The sequence below is a fragment of the Homarus americanus genome, unplaced genomic scaffold (genome assembly GCF_018991925.1).
Source record: "Homarus americanus isolate GMGI-L3 unplaced genomic scaffold, GMGI_Hamer_2.0 scaffold55743, whole genome shotgun sequence".
In the NCBI taxonomy this organism is placed as follows: Eukaryota; Metazoa; Arthropoda; class Malacostraca; order Decapoda; family Nephropidae; genus Homarus; species Homarus americanus.
Window position 1 is genome coordinate 497549 of NW_024745117.1, and position 26448 is coordinate 523996.

At 42.4% G+C, this 26448-nt stretch overlaps 1 protein-coding gene across 1 annotated transcript; it reads left to right on the forward strand.

Annotated features, from left to right (window-relative positions):
* The first annotated feature begins 13635 nt into the window (after positions 1 to 13635).
* On the forward strand, positions 13636 to 25357 carry LOC121878574 (elongation of very long chain fatty acids protein 7-like). The gene is made up of 9 exons (XM_042384912.1): positions 13636 to 13739; positions 14318 to 14451; positions 15285 to 15580; positions 16449 to 16529; positions 18627 to 18683; positions 20770 to 20875; positions 22631 to 22803; positions 24858 to 25001; positions 25259 to 25357. Exons 1-9 carry the CDS (start codon positions 13636 to 13638, stop codon positions 25355 to 25357), a joined length of 1194 nt encoding a protein of 397 aa, XP_042240846.1.
* The last annotated feature ends 1091 nt before the right edge of the window (positions 25358 to 26448 follow it).

Consider the following 26448-nt stretch of genomic DNA (forward strand, 5'->3'; position numbering starts at 1 on the left):
CTGATGACTATGCTGAGAATAGTCAATATAAAAAAAAACTTGAGTAAAATAACCCTGAAAGAGAAATCTGCAAATTGTGTGAAGCTGTGAACTGCTATTAGTAAATATCTATTGACCTGGAACACGTAGCTGGACAACCTGCCATTAATTTTATCCCAATTAACACAAGTTTTTGCAAATCTGGTAATTGCGACGAGAGGTTAATCCCTGTACGAGCAGTGAACGTGATGGGACGGAGATCGAAATGGAACACTAACCAAACATTTTTTTTGCCGTACTATCTTCTGAACTCATCAAGCGCTACAGGACACCAGGTGCTCAGAGCGCTGGTCACTCAGTAGGAAACTTCACTAACTTGTGTATTATATAGAGGCAACGCTGATGGTGGGGGGGCATTTATCAACGTTAGTGGGTCACTTTCAACCCCACAGAATAACGCATACGGTAGACACATTAGTAACACCTACAACTAACACCACGCATACAAAAAGCAGACGGAACTAATGCAAGTCACACGAATAACACTTTCAATTCCACAATATAACGCATAACGCCTTAACAACCACTAATTTACGGTCGTTAGCTATTATACGCCCTAGAGAAGCGAATCCCTTTGACAAAATTGCTAAATAACAGCCGTCAGCCTTACTAAGATTGCATGTAAGTGACCTGAAAATCCATTGTGAGGATTAACGTGTATTTGGCGTTCGGTCGTGTTATTGCAAGATGAAGTAGCCAGACAGGGCCGCCTTGCATCTGTTGAGGACCGTAGACAGTGCGTGCAATCTGTTGCGTTAAGGGCTTGTAGCGACCACTTATATTAACTACCTCCTGGTGTGTGTTACGTTGGGGTTGCATAGTCGTTACTTATTTAAGGCGTTACGTTAAAATTGATGTTGATTTGGTAGTGTATAGTTGTTATTTGTTTCAGGCAATCTTGTTGTTGGTGTTGCGTTGACAGCGTTTACTCGTTACTTATTTAAGACATCTCATTGTTGGTAATGTGTTAGGCGGCCATACACGGACTGTACCTCCTTGTGTGGGTTGCGGTGGTGGTGTTACTTATTTCATGGATCTCGTTGTTGGCAATAGTAGCGTGTTGCGGTCTCTTACCTCATGAAGGTCAGTAGAAAATCAGTGTTGTGGTCAGCTGCAGCACTCACGCCTTCCTCGCCACACACGGTTCAGTCACCTCATCCTCACCACGCAAGGTTCAGTCACCTCATCCTCACCACACACAGTTCAGTCACCTCATCCTCACCACACACGGTTCAGTCACCTCATCCTCACCACACACGGTTCAGTCACCTCATCCTCACCACACACGGTTCAGTCACCTCATCCTCACCACGCAAGGTTCAGTCACCTCATCCTCACCACACACGGTTCAGTCACCTCATCCTCACCACACACGGTTCAGTCACCTCATCCTCACCACACACGGTTCAGTCACCTCATCCTCACCACACACGGTTCAGTCACCTCATCCTCACCACACACAGTTCAGTTACCTCATCCTCACCACGCACAGTTCAGTCACCTCATCCTCGCCACACAACTCAGCAGCAACAGGATAATCACCTGCCTGGGCCACTTAACACTAAGACCGAAATCAATATACGCGGTCGAATTTGCACTGAGACGAGTATAAGTTGATGCCTTACCTTATACTAAGTTACGATAAAGAATTATTATCAGGGACGATTTTTTTTTTGGCGAGGGACCCCAAGCTTTAGTTAGGTTAGGTTAGGTTAGGTTAGGTTAGGTTTGGTTTGGTTTGGTTAAGTTAGCTTAGGTTTGGTTTGGTTTGGATTGGTTTGGTTAGGTTAGGTTAAGGAGGATACATATAGTTAGCGAGGTAATTAAGTACACCTGAATACATAACGATACCTGAAGCCGACCGTAAACAAACCTCCTATAATCCTGACCTCAACAGACTGACCAATAAACACCATAATTACAGGTCCTGTATGTGAGAAGACCAACGAGGATAAGCCGTATATATCAGTAGCCAATAGGGACACGTCCTGAGGAATGTTAATACGGACTGGTTCAACCTCCTCTATCTGCCAGCTGGTGTCGCCCGCGTACCAGCCGCTCTTACCTGGGATTATCACACACACACACACACACACACACACACACAAACACACACACACACACACTCCAGGTAAAACGTCAACTCTCTTCTGCCAGACGCGTGCTACTAATGCTGTTATACTCTCTCTCTCTCTCTCTCTCTCTCTCTCTCTCTCTCTCTCTCTCTCTCTCTCTCTCTCTCTCTCTCTCTCTCTCTTTCTTCGCTTTTTCCTCCCCTTTGTCTCTTATCTTAATTTATGTCTCTCTTGGGTCTCACTTCTTCTTCTTCTTCTTCTTCTTCTTCTTCTTCTTCTCGTTCCTTACTTCTTTTAGTACATCTTTTCATTCAATTCCTTCTTCTTGTATTGTAATTTATCTATGCCTGTATGTATATATGTGTATGAGTATGTATACGTCTCTTTGTGTATGTGTGTATATATGAATGAACTTGACTATGCATATACGAGTAGGTGTGCATTTGTATGTATCTCTCCGTGTACGCGTATGTATGTGTTGATTTTTTTTGTACGCGCAGGTGAGAGAGAGAGAGAGAGAGAGAGAGAGAGAGAGAGAGATTTCATTTTACGGTCTACATCATCTTTCACTTCCTTTCACTCCTCATGAGAGCCATTTCCTTCCCTCCCTCTCTCCCCTCCTCCTCCCTTCTCCCCTACAGACCCCATTGCCCTCACTCCACGTTTTCATTCCTCTCCCCCTTCCTCCTCCTCTCCAACAACCCTCATCCCCCTCTCCTCCTCCACCTTCTCCCCCTCCAACCCCTCCCCCTCCCCCTCAACAACCCTCCCTAACCCGTGTCTGGGAGTGACTGGCTACCACACTGAGCTACCGTGTCCCGCTCTCCACGACTTTCCTTGTGTAGAGTTATGAGTAAGGGGCAACCAGTAGAGTTAAGAGGTTTATGTGAAGTTACAGGTACATGGCACTGTGTAGAGTTACGAGCAGTGGACACTGAGGAGTTCGGCTTTCGAGGTAGCTTTTGTAGCTATAACGAAACGTGTAGAGTTATAAGTATGGGAAAGTGTGTAAAGTTAGGAGTATGGGAAAATAAGTAGAGTTAAGAGTGTGAAGCAAGAAGCAAAGTTTTGAATGGGAAACAAGCAAAGTTACGAAAGTCAGACAGTACGTAGAGTGCGACGCAGGGAACAGAACAGATGTCTTGTTGTGTAGAGTTTTCAGGCACACTGGTCAACATGTAGAGTTAAATGTGTTGAAGCAGGGCACAAAGTTACAGACTGATGTAGAGTTAGTGGCCCGGGGTACCATGTAGAGTTACAGGCAGGAGGAGACTGTTCAATACAGTAGAGTTAAAATCACCGTCAGAATGCAGAGTGGAGAGATACAGATGTACGAGTCCCAGCAAAGTTATGGTAGTCGGAGATCATGGGAAGTTAAAAGTACAAGTAGAATTATAGGCACAGTTACAATCAGTAGAAGAGTTACAGGCACAGTTACAGTCAGTAGAAGAGTTACAGGCACAGTTACAGTCAGTAGAAGAGTTACAGGCACAGTTACAGTCAGTAGAAGAGTTACAGGCACAGTTACAGTCAGTAGAAGAGTTACGGGCACAGTTACAGTCAGTAGAAGAGGTGAAGAAGGAAGACAGTGATCACAGTACAAGCGAGACCAGAGTGTGCAGTCACCCGCATCATGTAGATTCATATAAAGAAAAACAGCGGTGATAAATTTTAAATGATTTATGATATAATCTACTTACTTATCTCTCTCTCTCTCTCTCTCTCTCTCTCTCTCTCTCTCTCTCTCTCTCTCTCTCTCTCTCTCTCTCTGTGTCTGTCTGTCTGTCTGTCTGTCTGTCTGTCTATCTGTCTATCTATCTATCTATCTATCTATCTATCTATCTATCTATCTATCTATCTCCAACACTGTCACTCCATCACCATAAAGAGCGGATGGGTCAAGTTACCGAGGGTCGATAATGAGCTGTTGAAGATCCGACTACAACAGGATATCATTAATTGAGGTGAATCCCTGAACGCCAAGGTTACCCCGTGATGGAGAGCGGGTGGAGGAGACTACCTGAACAAGTGGCAGGAGGAGGCGAGGGACTCTACCTGAACAAGTGGCAGGAGGAGGCGAGGGACTCTACCTGAACAAGTGGCAGGAAGAGGCGAGGACTCTGCAGACTGGTGGCAGGAGGAGGCGAGGAACAGTAGCAGAGGAGGCGAGGACGCTACACCTGAGTGGCAGAAGGAGGCTCTACCTGAACTAGTGGCAGGAGGAGGCGAGGGACTCTACACTGACAAGTGGCAGGAGGAGGCGAGGACTCTCTACCTGAACTAGTGGCAAAAGGAGGCGAGGACGCTACCTGAACTAGTGGCAGAAGGAGGCGAGGACTCTACCTGGACTGAGTGGCAGGGAGGAGGCGAGGACTCTAGTGGCAGGAGGAGGCGAGGGACTCTACCTGAACAGAGTGGCAGGAGGAGGCGAGGGACTCTACCTGAACAGAGTGGCAGGAGGAGGGACTCTACCTGAACTAGTGGCAGAAGGAGGCAGGGACTAACTAGTGGCAGGAGGGAGGCGAGGTCTGGTGGTGGCAGTTGAACTAGTGGTGAACCTGAGTGGCAGGAGGAGGCGAGAGGAGGAGCGAGGGAAGGTCACCTGAACTAGTGGCAGGAGAGGCGAGGTAGGAAAAGGTGGTGGTGCAGAGGTGGTAATTGATCGTGAGAGACACAGAGGAAGCGAGGAAGGTCAGGACAAGGAGAGTGCATGGAGACGGAAGGAGGGAGAGGGGGGTGAGGTGGGTCATGTAGGGAGAGGGAGGGAAGTAGGGAAGGAAAGAAGGATTGGTTAGAATAAGGAAGAAGGAGCGACGAATAAAGAGATAGAGAGCAATTAACATAATAAATTCGCTTTGACAAGACTACATGAAAATTTACTAAGACTCGAATAACAACAACAAACACGAGGAACACGACTCACAACAACAAACAAGCAAACAAACACGAGAAACATGACAAATACAGTGGCCCTGAGTAGATCAGCTGTTGGGCGGTAATCACACTAAGAGTCGCCGTGAGAATCTTTGTACTGGGGGGAACACTTCAGACCTCTCTCTCTCTCTCTCTCTCTCTCTCTCTCTCTCTCTCTCTGGTGGGCGAGCTGATATACATTACCCTGATGCTCTCACTTTTTAATTTTGATAAAAGTGATAATAACTAACTTCGAAGTGCAGTGAAACCTCTATATAACGGATTTCTCTCTCCATATAATTAAACGGACCTTCTATATAACGAACTTTTATCTTTATAGTTCGTTAGATGGAAGTTTCATATTTATCCGGCCTTTGATATAACGGACTTTCATCTCCCTTCCAGTTCGTTAGATGAAGGTTTCATATCTAACCGGCTCTTGATATAACGGACATTCACCTCTACTGTATATAGATCGTTAGATGGAGGTATCACATCATGAGCCCTCGATATAACGATCTTTCCTCTCCATACAGTTCGTTAATTAGAAGTTTAGTGATGTGATGATAAGAGGGAAGCTTCCGGTTGATGGGCGAGGAACCAGGTGAGGCAGAGAGAGAGAGAGAGAGGCTTTTAGAGATAACAGACGAGTGAATTATAATAACATAGGAAGGGATTATTGAGGCAGCTTCAGTGTTTTCTGACACAACAAGAACAAGCTAAGACAATAACAGGCAGCGCCTACACACATGACCCGGCAGTCGTGATGTAACTAACAGCTGTAGGGTGGGGGGTGGGTGTGTCAGTTCAAGCAATCTCTTATTTTTTCCTGTTATTTGATGCTATAATAAGCATTAAGAAAACATCCGTGAGAAACATTGTCACGAACATAACCAGATGTTAGATAAAACCGGTTATATTAGAGTTTATTTTAATTTTTTAATATATAGCTATATAATTTCCCTTCCATTATCAATAACAACTTTAATAACTTAATAACAAAATAATACTAAAAAATAAAGATCACATGAAGATTAACCTCCCAGCTTATCTCACCTGATGATGAAACACCCTAACCTAACCTAACCTAACCTAACCTAACCTAACCTAAAACTAATCTTCGGGTAATCCAAATATAATAACAATGTACTTCACAAAAAACGAACCCTTTAATACAGAGAGAGAGAGAGAGAGAGAGGGAGAGAGAGGGGATCATTATATACGATCTGTAAAATATATGGTGCTGGTGGTAATCATAAGATCACATATAGTGTTAATAGGTCGGGTTTGGCGGCGCTCATTACGTTGCCGCGAGATAAGTTATCCCCTTGTTGGTGCCTCTCGCTGTTTTTGTTGCCGACCCTAAAGGACCGACAGACGGCCAGCGACACCAACCAACCTGCAGCTCTTGTCCAAACGTGGGTCAGGACCTACTGCCCATCACCTGTACCTTTCGTGGGTCTGCACCAAGGCAAGCCACCTGGTGCTGTACTGATGTTGATTAGGACCTATTCAACACCTGTAACCGTCGTGGGTCTCTACTAAAGGAAGCCACCTGGTGCTGTAAAGGCTTAGGACCTACTCACCAGCTGTGTCAGTCATGGGTCTGGTAGCCAGCTGAGTGCCATACTGATCTGGGTTAGACACTGCATTCCCGGTATATCAGTCAGGAGTCTGAAGGCCATCTGGTGCTGTGCTGATGTGGGATCAGGCCCTGCACTCCAGCTGTGTCAGCCAGGGGTCTGGTAGCCAGCTGACGTCTGTATGACGTTGATTTTATCGCTATGCACCAATCATCTCCGGCCAGAGTGTTGTTTTCCACGAGCTGGTGTGTGTGGCAGTGATCATTAACGTGTTCTGTTAATACATGACAACGTAAGTTATAACAACAACAACAACAACAACAACAACAACAACAACAATAATAATAACAATAATAATAATAGTAATAATAATAATAATAATAATGATAATAATAATAATAATAATAATAATAATAATAATAATAATAATAATAATAATAATAATAATAATAATAATAATAATAATAATAATAAAAACAAGATACATCAGTCTCCAGAGGTCGTCCCAGCTGCTCCTCCAGACAGCCCCATCAATCAGCCATTTGCCGCCGATGGAGATAATCCTCGAGGAAAAGACGGCCATAATAGTCACCGCCATGTCATCTCCTCCTGTTTCTCTGATTTGTCCGAAATTATATCTCCATTTACTTGAGCCATATAGTGCTCTTAACTTATAATTATTGATGACCTACAAAACGCTGTTAAAGACCTTAGTTGTTGATCTTCTGAGTACGATGACGTAATGATTACTTAAGCCCCTTGGGTAAGATGTAATTGTATTAAAAATAATTAGAATGTTTAGGCAATGGGATACGCTATCTTAATAAGGTAATTCATCGTACTCAAGGGGTTAAATGCCAATAATACATTATAACAGCAACATCTCATCCCACCGTGTTGCATTGGCATGGGCTGTGCAAAGATGATATGTTGGTCAATAACGAAGGCAAGAGAGGAGAGACGACCTGATGTTGAAGAGAATTTGTTTCTGTAAATTATTCCAGGGATCACAGCTCCTTAGGCCACACGAGTACACTGCCCAGTACTCTGTGTGTGTGTGTGTCGTGCCAAGAGTACTTCAGTTGATAATGTTGTCGAGGTATCACCCAGAAAGGATGACTTTCGTTTAGCTCTCAGTTGACCTTTGGCCCCAACTAGTCCATTAAAGGCTATAAGGTGTGACCCTCTACTGTGTCATCAAGTTTCATTGCAGTTAGTTCAGTGACTTTGAAAATAAAAATAAAAATACTGAGGACTAAAATTTAACGGCATTTTTCTACAGTTTGTTTAAATCCAATATTTCCGTCCAACACTTCAGCTATCAGCGAGGGATTCTTAATTACTTCTCTTACGATCGTGTATGCAATTTCCTCACTGATCACATTACTGGGTTAAGGCCTAATCCTTCACCGTTATATTTTTCTTAAAAACATTTAAATCACCAGCTTTTAGTCAGCATGTGTTTTAACTCCCACAAAGACTAGCTCGATGATTTGGGTAATATTTTTATAACCATCATCCGGGCGGTTAAAGGATTAATCAGACTCGTCACGTTAAACTCGAACGTTATAATTCGGTCAAACCTGTTGAATACAATTCATTTTAGTATTTCAAATAAATCATACATAGGCAATCATACATAAATGTTTAATCCAATATATATTTACATAACAATCATAGCTATGTAATTAGTCTAATCTTAACACTTACAATGAGTACTTAATTTGCCATATTTTTATGTCGTCACAATGATAAACGATGCAATGGACACAGTCTACCTGTGTACACAATAAGTACAAGTTAAACTTGGGTGTTGAAAGTCTTCAGGAAAATAGGTTAGGTATTGGCTCTATGATGGGGATAGCTACAGTGAGGAACTAGAGGTGCCCTTGCCGGGCATCACGTGTCCAGGCCGGCTATTCAGACTCGCTGCGTCAGGCGTGTTATAGGCAAACAAGCTCCCATTACACCACCCAACACTTCAACCTACTCTGGGTCTCTCATCTGCCTCCATCTCAACACTCTATACTGTATACGGGCAGGCACACCCAATAAGCATGACATGACTTACAGCCAAACATAATGTTTGTTTATGTGTCATCATATTCAGTACCGCTTGCGGTAACAATTTTTGTAAATCCAAGATGGCCGCCAAACCCAAACATCAATGAACCTCTCTGAAAAAACCTTCAAACAGGCGGAACACTTCAGTTATAAGCTCGGAAATGCAGCTCACTCCTCTCACTGGTGAAAGACGGAACGATTTTTAAAGCACAACATCAACACCCAGTTGACATGGCTGTCCAAGCTTTCAACCCATCAGCTTGACTCACAGCTCCAGGATATACCAGGAACAACCCCGTCAAGCTTGACGTCTGGGGTTGTACAGTATCTCTCGTCTTTTTCACTCACCTTACCGGTCGCTCAGTCACCACATCATAATGTAAACTTCCACCGACTGATGACAAACACAGATCTGATAAATAAGGTGTATGAAGAATAAGAGATAAATTTTACTGATTAGAGTGTGGACGTTGTTGTACCTTTAAATATGTTCGAGGGAGATTAAGAGGAATTTGAAACTGATTTATATAGCCAGAATAATATACACAAAAAATTAGCAAGAAAAATATTGACATTGATATAGTTAATTTAGCTGCTGTTTCATGGGTGTAGAGTGTTTAAGATGTTATCCCTTAGGGAAGAAAACATCTACAATTGTCTTTATCGGAAATATAAATGGCACTTTTCTCAAAAGACATATTCCATCTGTAGAGGAAAATAAACCATTGTTATTCAGAAACGCTAGACAACGAGAAAAGGTGATTCTTGTACCTCGTCTCATTTGTTTTATTATTAACGTTTATTCACATTTTTTCGTTTCTTTTCAGTTTACCTCATATTGTTTCATCAGGTTTTCCAACTCTTCATCACTTTTCGGATTTTAGACAAAGTAGTTGTAACAAGCGAGTAAATAAAAGTGCGGGTAATGTATGTAATCTGTCGGTATGAGTGTAATCTGAATCAGTGGAACAATATAAAAATCTGAGTGTAAGTTGTCTCATTACCTTCCAGGATAAAAATTTACAGATGCCAAAAATTACAAACTTTGACCAGACACAGTAAAGGCTGGAACACTACCAAGCTCTAGTTAATGAGATCCTTTTTCGCTAGAGTTAAAATCTGCAGCACGTCGTTCAAATATCCAGTCATAAAGTATTTACACCTAACCACACTGTCTATTGCCTCCAGTGTTTTGTCCAATTAAAACTTTGGGTGCAATAAGAAATCAGATAATTGCTCTGCCCAGGGTAGAGGAGCACTGAGGAGTTAGTGTGCAGTGTGGCAGGCAGCGTGTGCTGGTGGTCACTCAGTTATAGATCCAAACAAACTAACCTTATCTGTGTTAAGATCTTTTGCAACTTGTTCCAACTGCCTAGTGTAGTTGTGTAGTTACGTAGTTTTGTATATGAAATATGACATATATATATATATATATATATATATATATATATATATATATATATATATATATATATATATATATATATATATATATATATATATATATATATATATATATATATATATATATGCTGATAACCACATGGAAAAAAGAAAACACGAAGTTCCCAAGCGCTTTCGTGTAATTCACATCTTCATTAAGGTGGAGCAATAAAAACCAAAACTTATCACTATTTAAAGAAAAAAGATCAGTTTTGTTTTAAGGCTTAAGCGTACAATTATCATTATTTACCATAGCATACACAGTATAATATAATGTGTGTGTGTGTGTGTGTGTGTGTGTGTGTGTGCAGCGATATACTGTATACCTATTCGTCATGCTTCTCATATTCCTGATAAATCCTGCCACATCATTACAGCTGAGAGCAACGCAGGTCACGGGATTAATATTATCATACTCATTAACATATACAGTACTACCTGTCTGTACTTAACGAACAAGAACTTCCACTACCAGCAATAAGTATCGCTCAAAAATGGGACAGAACTATATTAAGAATGTTATATAAGTGAACATGTACCAAGCAATCTGAAGAAAAAAAAATATAATCATTATTTGTATGTAATTTATCTCTAAGATATTAAAGGTATATATAAATAAGTCACATGTAGACAAACACTTACACAATGAATTATTTCAAAAGCAAAGTGAACCCTGTGGAGCGGATGTTGACTCTTACCTGCAGGAAGTCTGGCGCTTAGTAAGGACTCGTATAACGTCCAGGCTGGTGACACTCTTGCTGCTCTACAAAACTTTCACGTCTGGTAAACTAGAATGTTTACGAGACATTAACTCTTGGAGAAGTTGGTGAATTACGAGTCCTCATGTCCCTTAACTACTAGTATTCAAGTTTTACTCCTTGATTTTATTATATCCAACACTATATAGGAGTCACAAGTGAAGCTAATGAGTTATGGTTATTATTGCGTGTTTTTTCGTTGTTTCAGACACTTCACACCCCGAGATGGTCTATCAAAACATTGGCGGTAATGTGGTGACATGTTGCCTCGACGACTGTTTTGCAACACCTTACGACTATAAACATTATGTCCCAACCCACAAGACCACTGAAAGGAGGACCAGTCATCACTGATCACACCAGCTTGAAAGAGTGAGGGTGCCAGGCGTGACATCAGCAGATCCTGTACTGAAGTAAGCCACCAAATTTATGTGCCTTTTTTTACGCAAGCGTTCATAGGGGTTGGTGGTGTTTTGAGTGCAGCGGATGAGTGGGTACAGCCATGGTGTCCTGACCTGAAGGTCCTGTTAGAGTCCAGGGAATTCTAGGTCCACCCAGCTATGAATAAGTACCAAAGTTTACAATCAGGAAAGTGAAGACTGGCGAATGCAGTAGAGGCCATCACTACCTTATGTACCGAAGGCTGTGTGTTGTGTTCGTGTTGTTTATGGGACTTACGTAATTTCATTAGGGTCGTTGTTTCTCGCAGGATATGATATATAACTTAGGGGATTCGTGACAGGACAGCGAATCAGCAGACCACGAACTCAGTGCCCTGACCAGCTCTCCTGCCACCTTCTGGGAAACGAAAATTAGAATCGAATACAGGAAGGTGTTCCACGATGCCTCTCATAGTGACCCCACGGCCATAGCTACAGCATATTGCCTCCACCACGCCCATAGTGTCTCTACCACCACCATGTTCACAGTGCCTCTTCTACCACCATGTTCATAGTGCCTCTACCATCACCACGTCCATAGTGCCTCTTCTACCACCACGACCATAGTGTCCCTCCCACCACCACGACCATAGTGCCTCTTCTACCATTATGACCATAGTATCCCTACTACCACTACGACCATAGTGCCTCTTCTACCATCATGACCATAGTATCGCCTACTACCACTACGACCATAGTGCCTCCACCACGTCCATAGTGCCTCTTCTACCACCACGACCACGAAACTGTTGGTAGCCCTGAATCATTTAGTAACCGTGAAGCTGTTGGTAACCCTGACGTTTTGTGTGCGAATTCTCTTCAATTAAAACACAACTAATTTACATAAATCAAGCGACTACAACAAACACTTTACGTATTTGATTACACAGACGTTAACGAGGTAACGTAATTCCAGCCATAATGTGTGTGTGTCGACCGGTATTACTGTCTGAGGAAATCAAACAAACACATTTCTTGTTCGGGGTAAATGGTAATGTTGACTTAAGTTGTATGAAAAATCAGCCAGCAGCTAATTGTATGTCGTAGTGTCCAGAGTTGATGACACACACACACACACACACACACACACACACACACACACACACACACACACACACACACACACACACACACACATTAATGAGCTAAGTATTATTTCTTGGTAAAGTAAACATGTTTCTGCCACTCAGCAAATACTTGCTTTGATTATATCTTGAGTTCTGCTGATGCTAACGTGCTGACTGGCTCTCTCTGTCCGAGCCTTGTGCCACCTAATAGACAGATCTTAAACATTGGCACTATCAATCAATTAATCAGGGTGCCAACTTTAGGTCTGGGGGATGGTGACTACAGCCCTCCTGTCCAAAGGTTTCCGGGCTTTCTTTATCAATCCTCCTCGATTTTGTAACTCTCCGAGGACCACAACTTTTAATTTCATTCATCTTTCCAAGTTTCTGCTTTCTCCTGGTTCTCCTACAAGATAAGTAAAATTAATGAATAATTACTTCTCCAGGGAAATTCTGAGATCACTTGCAAAAGTTAATATTACGAAATTATTTTTTTCTTAGATTTTCACTTGTCTGCTTTGCATAATGGCAGAGAAGATTTGATATAAAAAAGCGATTTTTTTTTCAATGCAAACAGTGACTCCTTGCTGAAAATGGTCTCTTCCTCTGCCACTTATCAGCGCGTAACGTTATGGAGACAGCATATGGTCTGTCCAGATGACACATATAAGCGTTTACTAATGCCCCGAAGATGATAACTCTCACACATTGATTTTCCTTGTCAACAATATACAATGCAATCTCGACCCGAAGAGACTTACCTCTAACTCAGCCTCGATTCAATGTTTGAACCAAGTTTCTTATATAAGTTTATAATCATGTTTCATGTCACTTACCAACCAGGAATATCGACATAACCTGCACTGATCTACTCCAGCTCTGTGAATTTTAGTCGTCTGGTCATTATACCATGGATGTGAAAACGCGAAATTTGAAAACGAGCTAATTACAGGTTACCTAGGCTACGTGAGGCTGGCTTGTGTATCGTTCTCATACAAATCTAAGACTTTCAACATCTAACTTTAACCTAACCTAAACGTAACGTAACCTAAACGTAACCGAACGTAACCTAACGTAACCTAATCTAATCTAACCTGACCTAACCTAATCTAACCTAACCTAACCTAACCTACAGTAACTTGATCATACTTTTCCCTTTGCCTTTTCGTTTAAATTAACTTACTCTCATCTCACGTAAAATATATTCTCTTCCCTTGAACAGGTGACTCGTGTATATAATTTGCATGACAAAAATGGTGAGAGCGTTTGCCTTCTGCTGGCGTAACGTGCTGGGCCGGGGGTCTGGGATGGGCTGGGACGGGAAAGGCATGGCTGGAGACGGGGTTGGGATGGCCTGGTACGGGTTGGGCTGGGCTGAGCTGGGCTGGGCTGGGCTGGGCTGAGCTGGGCTGTGCTGGTTCTATATCTTGAGCTAACAGAAGTTTTCCTCGCCTTCTAGTGTTCGTATATCAAACTAATATCATCCTTGATTTTCGAGGTCTTACGGTCGGATTTCACAAAGGTTTGCACTAAGAACACTCCTCGTGACTGACAACACAACAATACATCCATCTGACTAATTTAAACTAAAGAACAGATGATGACACACAAAATTACCCTAAGAATCAAGACACGTAGTCATTTCAGCCAGATTATGTACTGTAACTTTAGACCTGAAATTTATGTAACAGATCAGTAATACCAAATGTGTCATCATTACTAACATTCTTATTCAGCCTAACATTGCTTCGGATATTTCGTTCATTTATTCATTAAGGAACATCAAAACCGGAGGAATTTGATGTTTGATATTCATAATGATTCTTCATTTATGATTATTTTAAGTAAATTTTATATTCATATTTGTTTACCTATATTAATGTCGATGTATGTGAAGTATTATATGTTATCTGTATGTTATGTTTAAATTTGTAGTTGTATTTATCTTTCTGAAGAGAGTCTGGTGTCTGTTATCTTAGGGCAGCTGAGTGACCAGGAGGAAAACATGGCAGTACGTAATAGTGTGGCAGCCGCTCCTGCTTCTCACTACAGCCACCAGAGGGAAACAGGTAGGAGAATAATAGACACGTTTGGGTCCCCCACCTCTCTCTCTCTCTCTCTCCACTGGGTTTCAATGTTGCCAAAACGTATGAAAGTGCTTCACCATCTAAGGCCTTGAAGCACAGGGCACTGAGTCAGTTCCTACACGAGGCAACAGAACTGCATCAGTGTAGCAGTTAACACGCTCTTCAGAACCATACCAGGTTAGGAGTGACTACAGCAGTAGGTCTTAAGCTACGGGGAATACTGTCTTGGTGTTGCTAAATCTTCTGTGTTTAAGTTTCTGAGTTCAAGATTTTGTCATGTGTTTATAAGGTTGACTATTAGAATAAATTAGATATCTTTATGTGGTGACGATAATGGCAAGCAGAAGCTGATATTTATTGCCGTCACTAAATTAGTTTACGAAAGGACAAACTCTTTAACTAAATTTGTCAATAAATCCAAGTAATTCTTGAAGGAAATCGATTGTTAAAGACGTAGAGCATAAAATTGACGTATAGTACCGAGGTTTACCTGAAGCCTGACGGACAACAAGAAACTATTGAAAGAGAGGATCACAATTGATTAAATCACCAATCAAAATACATCTTTATGAAAATATTTAATCTTATTGGATGTATAAGTTAAATCTGAATATTAGATAAATATATTGAATCCAGGTTAATTTCGTTTAGTATTAAACGTGTGATGAACAATGTTGTCTCAAACGTAAATGAAGAAGGAAAACATTAAACTTGACTTGCTTGAGGCAGATAAAAACACATCATTGACCCTAAACAAAACAATAATAATATCAACAGCATCGACAACATCAACAACGTCCATCATTCTTCCTCAGAGGGCTTGGAGAGGCTGCGTGGGGTAGCCAAGTGGAGTGTGTTCTTCTTCCTACTCAACACCACGTATGGCTCCCTGCTCGTGTCCCGCCACCTGCCTCCAGATCCCCGTCAGAAGTCGTGGTTCCTCATGCGTTCCCCTCTTCCCACTGTGCTCCTCACCCTCTTGTACATCACCGCCGTTACCTCTCTAGGACCCCGATATATGCAGGGCAGACAACCTCCCTCACACCTCAGGGCCGTCATGGTACTTTATAACGCCTGCCAGGTGCTCGTCTCCTTCTATCTGATGTACGAGGTGAGTCTCGCTGGTGTTTGGGTTACACAAGTGAGTTTAGCTGGTGTTTGGGTTACACAGGTGAGTCTAGCTGGTGTTTGGGTTACCCAGGTGAGTATAGCTGGTGTTTGGGTTACACAGGTGAGTCTAGCTGGTGTTTGGGTTACACAGGTGAGTCTAGCTGGTGTTTGGGTTACACAAGTGAGTTTAGCTGGTGTTTGGGTTACACAGGTGAGTATAGCTGGTGTTTGGGTTACCCAGGTGAGTCTAGCTGGTGTTTCGGTCACACACGTGAGTCTAGCTGTTGTTTGGATTACACAGGTGAGTCTAGGCTATGTTCTGGCTTTAATTTAATCTCACACTTGAGTCTTGGAGTTAAAGTGGCGGATGTATTAAGTCATTGACGATTTTGGATGTATTAGATGAGTTTAATGATACTTGTGTTATGACTGCGGCTCTCATCGCCCTCGTGTTAGTCAGGCAGGTAACACTCAGCTCTCGTCTCACTAATTATCAGAACTGGAATACTGTATAGATTATTATTATTATTATTATTATTATTATTATTATTATTATTATTATTATTATTATTATTATTATTATCATTATCATTATTATTATTATTATTATTATTATTATTATTATTATTATTATTATTATTATTATTATTATTATTATTATTATTATTATTATTATTATTATTATCATTATTATTATTATCATTATTATTATTAATGGTTCAACCTGAAGATACCTCCCCCTTAACTTATTTCACGTGATGATTAAGCGACCTACCTGGGGCTTAGGTTACTATCTAAAAAAGACAAATAATAATGTACCACATTATCCTAAATGCCACTACAGTGTCTGCCTGTGTTTCTCGCCTCAGATAGGTGCGTCAGGGTGGTTCTGGAGGCACAATTACCGCTGCCAGACGTGTGATTTCTCGACCCAGCCTTATGCAGTCAAGGTGAGTCTGCATGATTCTGTCGTTTGTGTACCTAGCCATCAGGGTGAATGTGACCATGACTTTGTCGTGTGGGTACCTAGCCATCAGGGTGAGTGTGGCCATGATTCTGTCGTATGGGTACCTAGCCATCAGGGTGAATGTGGCCATCACTGTCGTATGTGTACCTAGCCATCAGGGTGAGTGTGGCCATGATTCTGTCGTATGTGTACCTAGCCATCAGGGTGAATGTGGCCATCACTGTCGTATGTGTACCTAGCCATCAGGGTGAGTGTGGCCATGATTCTGTCGTATGTGTACCTAGCCATCAGGGTGAATGTGGCCATCACTGTCGTATGGGTACCTAGCCATCAGGGTGAGTGTGGCCATGATTCTGTCGTATGTGTACCTAGCCATCAGGGTGAATGTGGCCATCACTGTCGTATGTGTACTTAGTCATCAGGGTGAGTGTGGCCATGATTCTGTCGTATGTGTACCTAGCCATCAGGGTGAGTGTGGCCATGACCCTTCAAGGTGATCTCTCTCTCTCTCTCTCTCTCTCTCTCTCTCTCTCTCTCTCTCTCTCTCTCTCTCTCTCTCTCTCTCTCTCTCTCTCTCTCTCTCTCTCTAAGCTACCCTCCCTAATCAAACAAACATAAAAAGATTTCACAAATTGCCTGGAAAAAAAAGCACAAATTGTCTGTAAAAATGTACGTATTGCCTATTTTGTTTTTTACATATTGACCTGTACAGAAACTACATTACTTATGTATAATATGTTTTAATGTTTTATATAACCAAATTGTATGGTAAGAGACAATACTTTTAGTGTATGCGAATATATTAAATGACAATAGGTAGTGATTTAGCGTATCTCACGAAATTAAATGGAGATAGATAGATAGATAGATAGATAGATAGATAGATAGATAGATAGATAGATAGATAGATAGACAGGCAGACAGACAGACAGACAGACAGACAGATAGATGCTCCTGTATCCATATACCTAGGTGTCATGCAAGCTGTGAATTAATGTACTGTACTAAACTTACTTCTCGTTCAAGTGCTGGAAAAAGCAGCTGATGTTTTAACTCTGCATCTCAAGGATTAAGGATCAATTAAGTTAATTACCTCCTTCACCCTAAAAAAGACAACAATACCTATTAAGAATGTGTGAATGTACTGTACCTCCGTATAGCGAGTATATAGGAATAGTCTTCTTGAAATTTCCTTTGTAAACAATTGTAAAAGCAATCAGAATATGGCAACTATGTGCCTGCTACACATACTAACATACCTGCTGTGCGGGAACTAAGGGTGGGTGTAAAAAAGTGGGCCGTGTATATTTGTCAACAATCGTTGAAAGAATTCATCGTCACTTTGAACTTCAAAGGCTTCTTTGTTTTCGTAAAAGTCTGACACAGAAGGGGAAGTGAATTTATTTTTGACGTCCTCTGTGTACACGTAATAGCTGATTGAATAAGGTACACACATACGTATAGACACAAGTTTCCACGCACACTCGAGTACAGTACATGACTTGGGATATTAAGTGAACAAAAGCAGAACACTGAAAAAAATTGACCAAACTAATGTTCGATATGTTAACAAATTCTCAACCAATGAAAGATAATAATTGAAAACCATGCAAGTCTTAGAATATACATATGTTGGGTAGTTGGTGTCAGCAAAGTAAAATCAGTTAAGCGACGTCAAAAGTAAGAAATGGGTTGATGAACGGCGATTAAACAAAGTCACAATTATACCGAAAAGCAACTCCCACCTTTTTTTGATATAGGAAGTGTTTGAGTGAGGTTGTTAGTTTACGCCAGACTGTTGAGGCCGCAGCTTCCCAACATAAATGACCCCCGAATCTTAGTATTGGTTTTGGCAGGCTAAGGCATCTAGGGTGACACACACTAGCAGCCCTGACCATAAAGCAGCCTAGAACGTTATTTAGCCAATGAATCTAACTCATCAATCCCTTTGTCTTCACGAAACAAGTAACCTTTGAGTTAAACGAATAATAATAACATACAGTCTAAGTGAAACATAGGCACAGTAATACGGCTTCAGTATACCCGGGAGACACTGTAACAACCCCCTCCCCTCTTCCAGATGATGCACGTCTCCTTCTGGTACTACATCTCCAAGCTCGTAGACTTCATGGACACCGTGAGTAACACCAGCCCCTGTTTTAGCTCTTAAGAGCACTCCTGTCCTCACCTGTGTCTTGTAGAGCACTCCTGCCCTCACCTGGGTCTTGTAGAGCACTCCTGCCCTCACCTGTGTCTTGTAGAGCACTCCTGCCCTCACCTGTGTCTTGTAGAGCACTCCTGCCCTCACCTGGGTCTTGTAGAGCACTCCTGCCCTCACCTGGGTCTTGTAGAGCACCTCTGCTCACACCTGTGTCTTGTAGAGCACCTCTGCCCTCACCTGTGTCTTGTAGAGCACTCCTGCCCCACCTGTGTCTTGTAGAGCACTCCTGCCCTCACCTGTGTCTTGTAGAGCACTCCTGCCCTCACCTGTGTCTTGTAGAGCACTCCTGCCCTCACCTGTGTCTTGTAGAGCACTCCTGCCCTCACCTGTGTCTTGTAGAGCACTCCTGCCCTCACCTGTATATTGTACCTGCTGAGAGAATACCTGTATTACCATATTCTAAAATACCACCTATTATGTTTATTTTGTCAACTATAAAACAAGAAGCATTGAATATCAGAATTACCTGTAGTGCCATTAAGAGTGTTTTAACCACTGCAAAATGACTAAGAAATTGCCACAGTGTACCAAAATGTTCATATAAATGGCCACCTTCTTCCTGGTAAGGCCACCCGCAGCTTAACATTGTATCATGCTAATAAGGTCACAGTCTTAACTCTCATCATTATTAGGTTAGCTTTTAATGCATAATATATCTCCTCACTTAATCGGTTTCATGTTATAATTATTCCTCATTAGAGATTATTGCCAGAGTTATGTAAACAATAAACTCCTGAGGACATGTGTTTGTCTGTCTGTCTGTCTGTCTGTCTGTCTGTCTGTCTGTCTATATGGATTTTCTCTCTCTCTCTCTCTCTCTCTCTCTCTCTCTCTCTCTCTCTCTCTCTCTCTCTCTCTCTCTCTCTCTCTCTCTCTCTCTCTCTCCACACGTAAGAATGATCGTGAATTTTGTTAGAAATAATTTAGCCATTTCCATATGCTAAGGCCGTGGTACGACAACTGAAAACTTCCCGCGTGTCGATCACATCAAGTGTCGACAGTAGAGTTTTTGTTTGTATCACGTAAACTGCTTCCACCCCTCATTAATCGGTCCAGAATCAGTAATCGGCCTCCAGTCAGTATTCGGCCCCAATCAGTGATTTGCCCCAATCAGTAATCAGACCCCAGTCAGTAATCGGCCCCTAGTCAGTCATCGGCTCCCAGTCAGTAATCGGCCCCTAGCCAGTAATCGGCACCCAGTCAGTAATCGGAGGCCACTACCCGCCACTATCATCAAACAAATTACTGTATATGCCTCTGTCAGTCAGTGTTGAGGACGGGACTACCCCCCACCGGCACGAGAGCCAGACGTTAAGGAAGCGCTTCAACACCCTCTGTGGTCTCGTTGGGTTGTATTACGACTCATTATTTTCCACTAGAATAGAGTGAAACATAGTCGAGCACGGTTGAGAGTCAAGTGTTTCTAAGTTATGTATTTTACCTCGAAGGTCTTAATACGTGTGAGTGTGAGGGGTTGGGGGAGGGTTATGGGGGAGGAAATTGGAGGGTTGGGGAGAGAGATGTCGGGGGGAGGATTGAAGGTTATATTACCTGGAGAGAGAGATGTGTATAAGGGAGACGTAGAGAGTAGTGTTATGGGTGGGGGTTGGGAGGTTAGATTACAAGGGGAAAGGGGCGGCTTGAATTAGAGAGACGAATGTAAAGTTTATAATTTGCCAACTTCCTTAACCTGGTTTATAGGCTCTTATTTTATTTGCCCACATTGTCTGTCTGTCTGTCTGTTTGTCTGTCTGTCTGTCTGTCTTTCTGTCTGTCTGTCTGTCATCTATCAACTTTCTACCTGTTAACTCCTCCTCCAACTAACCCCAGAGACCTCCAAATTTTTTCATAGTCCTCAGATATGCCTTTCGCAGATGTAAACAATAAGCGAAGTTAAGTCTCCTTATAGTGTAAATGTTCAAAATATTTTTCCATATCTTTAAAATGAATCAATATGTGAATGATATTCTGAATTACATAATGACAATCATTATGACGTCAGGTGTTCTTTGTGCTCAACAAGAAGTATAAACACATCTCAGTTCTTCACGTCGTCCACCACTCTGTAATGTCCATCTGTATGTGGTACAACACTCTCTACCAACCAGGTGAGTGTGTGTTGGTGGAGGTGTGTTGTGATGGTGAGTGTGAGGTGGTGGTAGTGTGTTGTGATGGTGAGTGTGTGGTGGTGGTTGTGTGTTGTGATGTCGAGTGTGTGGTGGTGGTGGTAGTGTGTTGTAATGGTGAGTGTGTGGTGGTGGTGGTGTGTTGTGATGGTAAGTGTGTGGTGGTGGTAGTGTGTTGTAATGGTGAGTGTGTGGTGGTGGTGGTGTGTTGTGATGGTAAGTGTGTGGTGGTGGTAGTGTGTTGTGATGGTAAGTGTGTGGTGGTGGTGAGTGTGTTGTGATGGTGGAGTGTGTGGTGGTGGTGTGTGTGTTGTGATGGTGAGTGTGTGGTGGTGGTGGTGTGTTGTGATGGTAAGTGTGTGGTGGTGGTAGTGTGTTGTAATGGTGAGTGTGTGGTGGTGGTGGTGTGTTGTGATGGTAAGTGTGGTGGTGGTGGTGTGTTGTAATGGTGGTGTGTGGTGGTGGTGGTGTGTTGTGATGGTAAGTGTGTGTGGTGGTGGTGTGTTGTGATGGTGTGTGTGGTGGTGGTAGTGTGTTGTGATGGTGGGTGTGGTGGTGGTGAGTGTGTGTGTGGTGTGTGTGGTGGTGGTGTGTGTGTTGTGATGGTGGTGTGTGTGGTGGTGGTGGTGGTGTGTGATGTGTGTGGTGGTGGTAGGTGTGTTGTGATGGTAAGTGTGGTGGTGGTGGTGGTGTGTTGTGATGGTGGTGTGTGGTGGTGGTGGTGTGTGTGTGATGGTGGTGTGTGTGGTGGTGGTGGTGGGTGTGTGTTGTGATGATAGGTGTGTGGTGGTGGTGGGTGGTGTGTGGTGTGTGTGGTGGTGGTGGTGTTGTGATGTGTGGTGGTGGTGGTGTGGTGGTGTGTAGGTGAGTGTGTGGTGGAATATAGTGTGTTGTGATGGTGAGTGTGTGGTGGTGGTGGTGGTGGTGTGTGTGATGGTGGTGTGTGGTGGTGGTGGTGTGTTGTGATGGTGTGTGTGGTGGTGGTGGTGTGTGGTGGTGTGTGGTGGTGGTGGTGGTGTGATGGTGGTGGGTGTTGGTGGTGGTGGTGTGTTGTGTGGTGGGTGTGTGGTGGTGGTGGTGTGTTGTGATGGTGGTGTGGTGGTGGTGGTGGTGTGGGTGAGTGTGTGGTGGGTGTGTGATGGTGGTGTGTGGTGGTGGTGTGTGATGGTAAGTGTGTGGTGGTGGTGGTGTGTTGTGTGGTGGTGGTGGTGGTGTGTGGTGGTTGTGTGGTGTGTGTGTGGTGGTGGTGTGTTGTGATGGTGGGTGTGTGTGGTGGTGGTGTTTGTGATGGTGGTGTGTGGTGGTGGTGGTGTTGTTTGTGATGGTGGGTGTGTGGTGGTGGTGGTGGTGTGATGTGGTGTGTGGTGGTGGTGGTGTGTTGTGATGGTGTGTGCTGTGGGTGGTGTGGGTGGTGGTGGTGTGGTGTGATGGTGGTGTGTGGTGGTGGTAGTGGTGTTGTGATGTGTTGTGATGGTAAGTGTGTGGTGGTGGTGGTGTGTTGTGATGGTGAGTGTGTGGTGGTGGTAGTGTGTTGTGATGGTGAGTGGGTGTTGGTGGTGGTAGTGTGTTGTGATGGTAAGTGTGTGGTGGTGGTGGTAGTGTGTTGTGATGGTAAGTGTGTGGTGGTGGTTGTGGTAGTGTGTTGTGATGGTGAGTGTGTGTGTACAATGATGATGATGTAAGTCAATAGTTTTTTCCCGTGTTATTCATTATCTCTCACCATCGTTCCTGCTGTAGGTGGCCAGACTACCTTCATGGCCTTCGCTAACGCCACTGTACACGCCTTGATGTACACGTATTACCTCCTGGCGGCTATGGGTCCCCGCCTCCGCCCCTCCGTCAGTTGGAAGATGTGCCTCACCTGTGTCCAAATTGTCCAGTTCGTCATAGTATTACTTCACTCTATTCAGGTAAGGTGGGTCAGGTTCAGTGAAATATTTGGTATTGATGTACGTATATATTTTTTTCTCTTTTTTATAGTTCATGGGCGATGTTTAAAAATATATGTTATTATTATTCTTATTTTTATCAGTGTTATTGCTAATTTTAGTATTTGTTTCATTATTTTCATCTTTGATATTATTATTATTATTATTATAATTATTATTATTATTATTATTATTATTATTACTTTTCTCTTGGTTGGATTAGGTTAGGCTAGGTTAGGTTAGATTAGGTTAGGCTAGGTTAGGTTAGATTAGGTTAGGTTAGGTTCGTTCTGTGATCAAGAAATACAATGTGAATGAATAAATTACTGTAGGTCGTGTTCGCTAGTAGTATTGATTCACTGTCTGCCTGCCTTTCTCTCTGTCTGTCACCCTGTCTCTGTCTGTCTTTCTGTCTGTCACCCTGTCTCTGTCTGTCACCCTATCTCTGTCTTTCTGTAGCAGTGTACACCCTGGTATACATATATTCATAATTTATACATATTGGCAGATCCATTTAGTTGAAAACATTTTATAGATGGTGCATAAAAACGCTTCTGTTTAACAAAGGAAAACATTAAGTACGTATTTCAGTGTTTGGAAAGATCTCAAACTAAAGCTGAAATGTCACACGATTTTCCAGCAGCTGGGAGACATTTAGCTGCTGCAAGTTGTTGCAAAATGTTACTAAACTTGGCTAAATTGACGCCGACCCAGACATGTAGCACAATGAGTTATAGTCTTCAATGTTGGTCTTTTATCACACAATTAACATGATAGACTGGTGACTGGTAGGAGAGGCAAGATTTGTGACTGTCGTTTCTACATAAGAGGATAGACTGGTGACTGGTAGAATAGGCTGGACCTGTGACTGTCATTACTACATTAGAACAAATTCATTAATATAAGGAGGTCTTGGATGAATAATAATACGCTATGGAAAACTCGTAACTCGTGTCCAGTGTTAAGATCTCCACGAGCACTTACGGTCTCTCACACCTTACTGTTCACACGTCTCCCTTTGCCGGTCTCTTCCTGTTATCTATACTGTTTTATATACTGTTATTATTTACAAAGATAAGAACAAAAATCGTCTTTATACAAGATCTATTTCGAGACACAATGGCCATGTGTCTCCCTGACCACTCCACTGCAAACCTCCTCTTCTCTCTCTCTCTCTCTCATCTTATTCCTAACTTTATCTCTGTTTTCAGTAACTTTGGTGAGTTTTGTCTTTTTTGTCCAGGACCCCCCTCTCTCTCTCTCTGTCCTTTGACAAACTTCGGCCTTCAGACTCTTCTGACCAAGTTTCCTTCTTATACTATTACTGTGGTTCTCATCTCCTTAACCATCCTCCCTCACTGTCCATCAAAGTATCTGCACGGTAGTGAAATAATTCACATTCTAAAGTGTGTTTCATTGGTCCCGAATTCCGAGTATATTGCCTCTCTCTCGCTCTCTATATGTATGTATGTATGTATGTATGTATGTATCCTCACCTAGCAAGCGAGCGGACCCGGGTACGATCCTCGGGCAGGATGAAACCATGGGCAAGTTTCTTTACGTCATTTGCCTCTGTCTACCCAACAGTAATTGGGAACCTGGATGTTAATCGACTTGCGGATCGTATTTCGGGGTAATGGTTAGCCAGTGCAGTTGGCGAGTTGTCCGGTCTTCTCGGACTATTCCTTGACACTGGGTCATGCACCTCGTTAACTTAGGGTGTGATTGTTGTGTTGGCGACAGTTTCTACACCTTAAACAAATTCACGCCTAGGTGGCCCTTGGGCCGGCCATTCTCGATTTCGAGGGGCTTCCATAATTATGTATGTATGTACTGTATGTATGTATGTACTTAAGATAGAATAGTAATAATAATAATAATAATAATAATAATAATAATAATAATAATAATAATAATAATAATAATAATAATAATAATAATAATAATAATAATAATAGGCCTAATAATAAATATAATTCTTAATTCAGTATAAGTTTACTGACCTCACTAAATAATCTATATGATTGTTCCTACAGGTATTGTTCATTGACTGTGAGGTGCCGGCGCTGGTGACGTGTTGGCTCCTTCACAACTCCCTCATGTTCCTGGTGCTCTTCGTCAACTTCTACCGGCAGGCCTACACCGTCCGCTCCTCCTCCGTCACTGACACAGCTCGTCAGGTAAACAGCTTTAATTAAATAGTTATGATTAGTGTATTATGTTAAGCAATATGAGATATATTAACTTTGCTTTCTATCTCATTCGCTCTGGTTTCCTTTATATTGTTGACATTATGCTGGTCCATACCTGTTGTTTGTGTAATGAGCAACTGGGACCAGCTTTATTTCGCTTGTTCTTCTGTAGCTTTTAAGTATAGGGGACCTGGGCTGGTGTTCACCTTTGTGTCTTGAACATAAATTGTTGTTTTTATTTCCAGGAGAGTGGGAAGTCGAACAGCACCACCTGGAGTAATGTAAGCAGTAGTGCCAACGGTGTGTCCAGAAGACCAGTGTTACTAACTGAGCACAATGAATAGACAACTTGGTTTTCTTTAGTGGAAGTATTTTATATGATGCCTGAACAGACTCCCGACAGAATAAAGAACATTGAATGTTCTTTATGGTTCTATTGCCACTATCCACGGTTGATTAATTATCAGAAATACTCGTACCTGCAGTGAACAACGAGTATAGATTAATAGTTGCTTCATTAACTCAACTATTTAACAAAGATGATATGATTGACGACTTTGCATCAACAGACAAGACAGACATCACTCTGCACCCTATTCAGCTAGAGACTGCTTCATGAGATGACTGGACGAACACAAAGCAGATTCAGAGTTAATCCTTGAAAACTGTGTGTGTGTGTTTACAGGTAGGCAGTTCAGGTACCTCTCTTCCCTGTCCCCCTAGCAGTAGTAACCACGTGTTGTAGGCCCTTCCAGTAGTAACCACGTGTTGTACTGTAGGTCCTCCTGTAGTAATCACGTGTTGTAGGTCCTCCCAGTAGTAACCCCGTGATGTAGGTCCTCCTGTAGTAATCACGTGTTGTAGGCCCTCCCAATAGTAACCACGTATTGTAGGCCCTCCCAGTAGTAACCACGTGATCTAGGTCCTCCTGTAGTAATCACGTGTTGTAGGTCCTCCCAGTAGTAACCCCGTGATGTAGGTCCTCCTGCAGTAACCCCGTGATGTAGGTCCTCCTGCAGTAACCACGTGCTATAGGTCCCCCTGAAGTAACCATGTGCCGTAGGTCCTCCTGTAGTAACCACAAGTTGTAGGATATAGCCAACTGGGTATATTTGTAAACACTATATATACTGTCCCTTGGTATATAGCCAGCTGGGCATATTGTTGTTCTGTCTCCCTCTCCCCTTCCCGCGAGTTTTTAGGTTCTAGATCCGCCACTGAATTATTGCCTCTGTTGCCCCTCCTGTATTTATTTTGTATAGTTATATATTTTGACACTACCAACTATTTTGTCATTTTCTATTAATGTTCATTCCGTAGGACCTCTATTATTTAGCTGTGCTGTTAGGAATGGTTTGAGACAATAACTTTGAACAGGGGTTAGCTGATGGTGTTATTTCCTTTACCTCTTTGGTTTTACAAGTCTTAGACGGAC

Bases quoted from the DNA above. Each gene is read 5' to 3' on its own strand.
- LOC121878574 (XM_042384912.1), top strand. From the start codon at position 13,636: ATGGTGAGAGCGTTTGCCTTCTGCTGGCGTAACGTGCTGGGCCGGGGG. The intron at 14,452-15,284 runs GTAGGAGAATAA...ATTCTTCCTCAG, and splicing joins CAGCCACCAGAGGGAAACAG to AGGGCTTGGAGAGGCTGCGT. The intron at 22,804-24,857 runs GTAAGGTGGGTC...TTGTTCCTACAG, and splicing joins TATTACTTCACTCTATTCAG to GTATTGTTCATTGACTGTGA.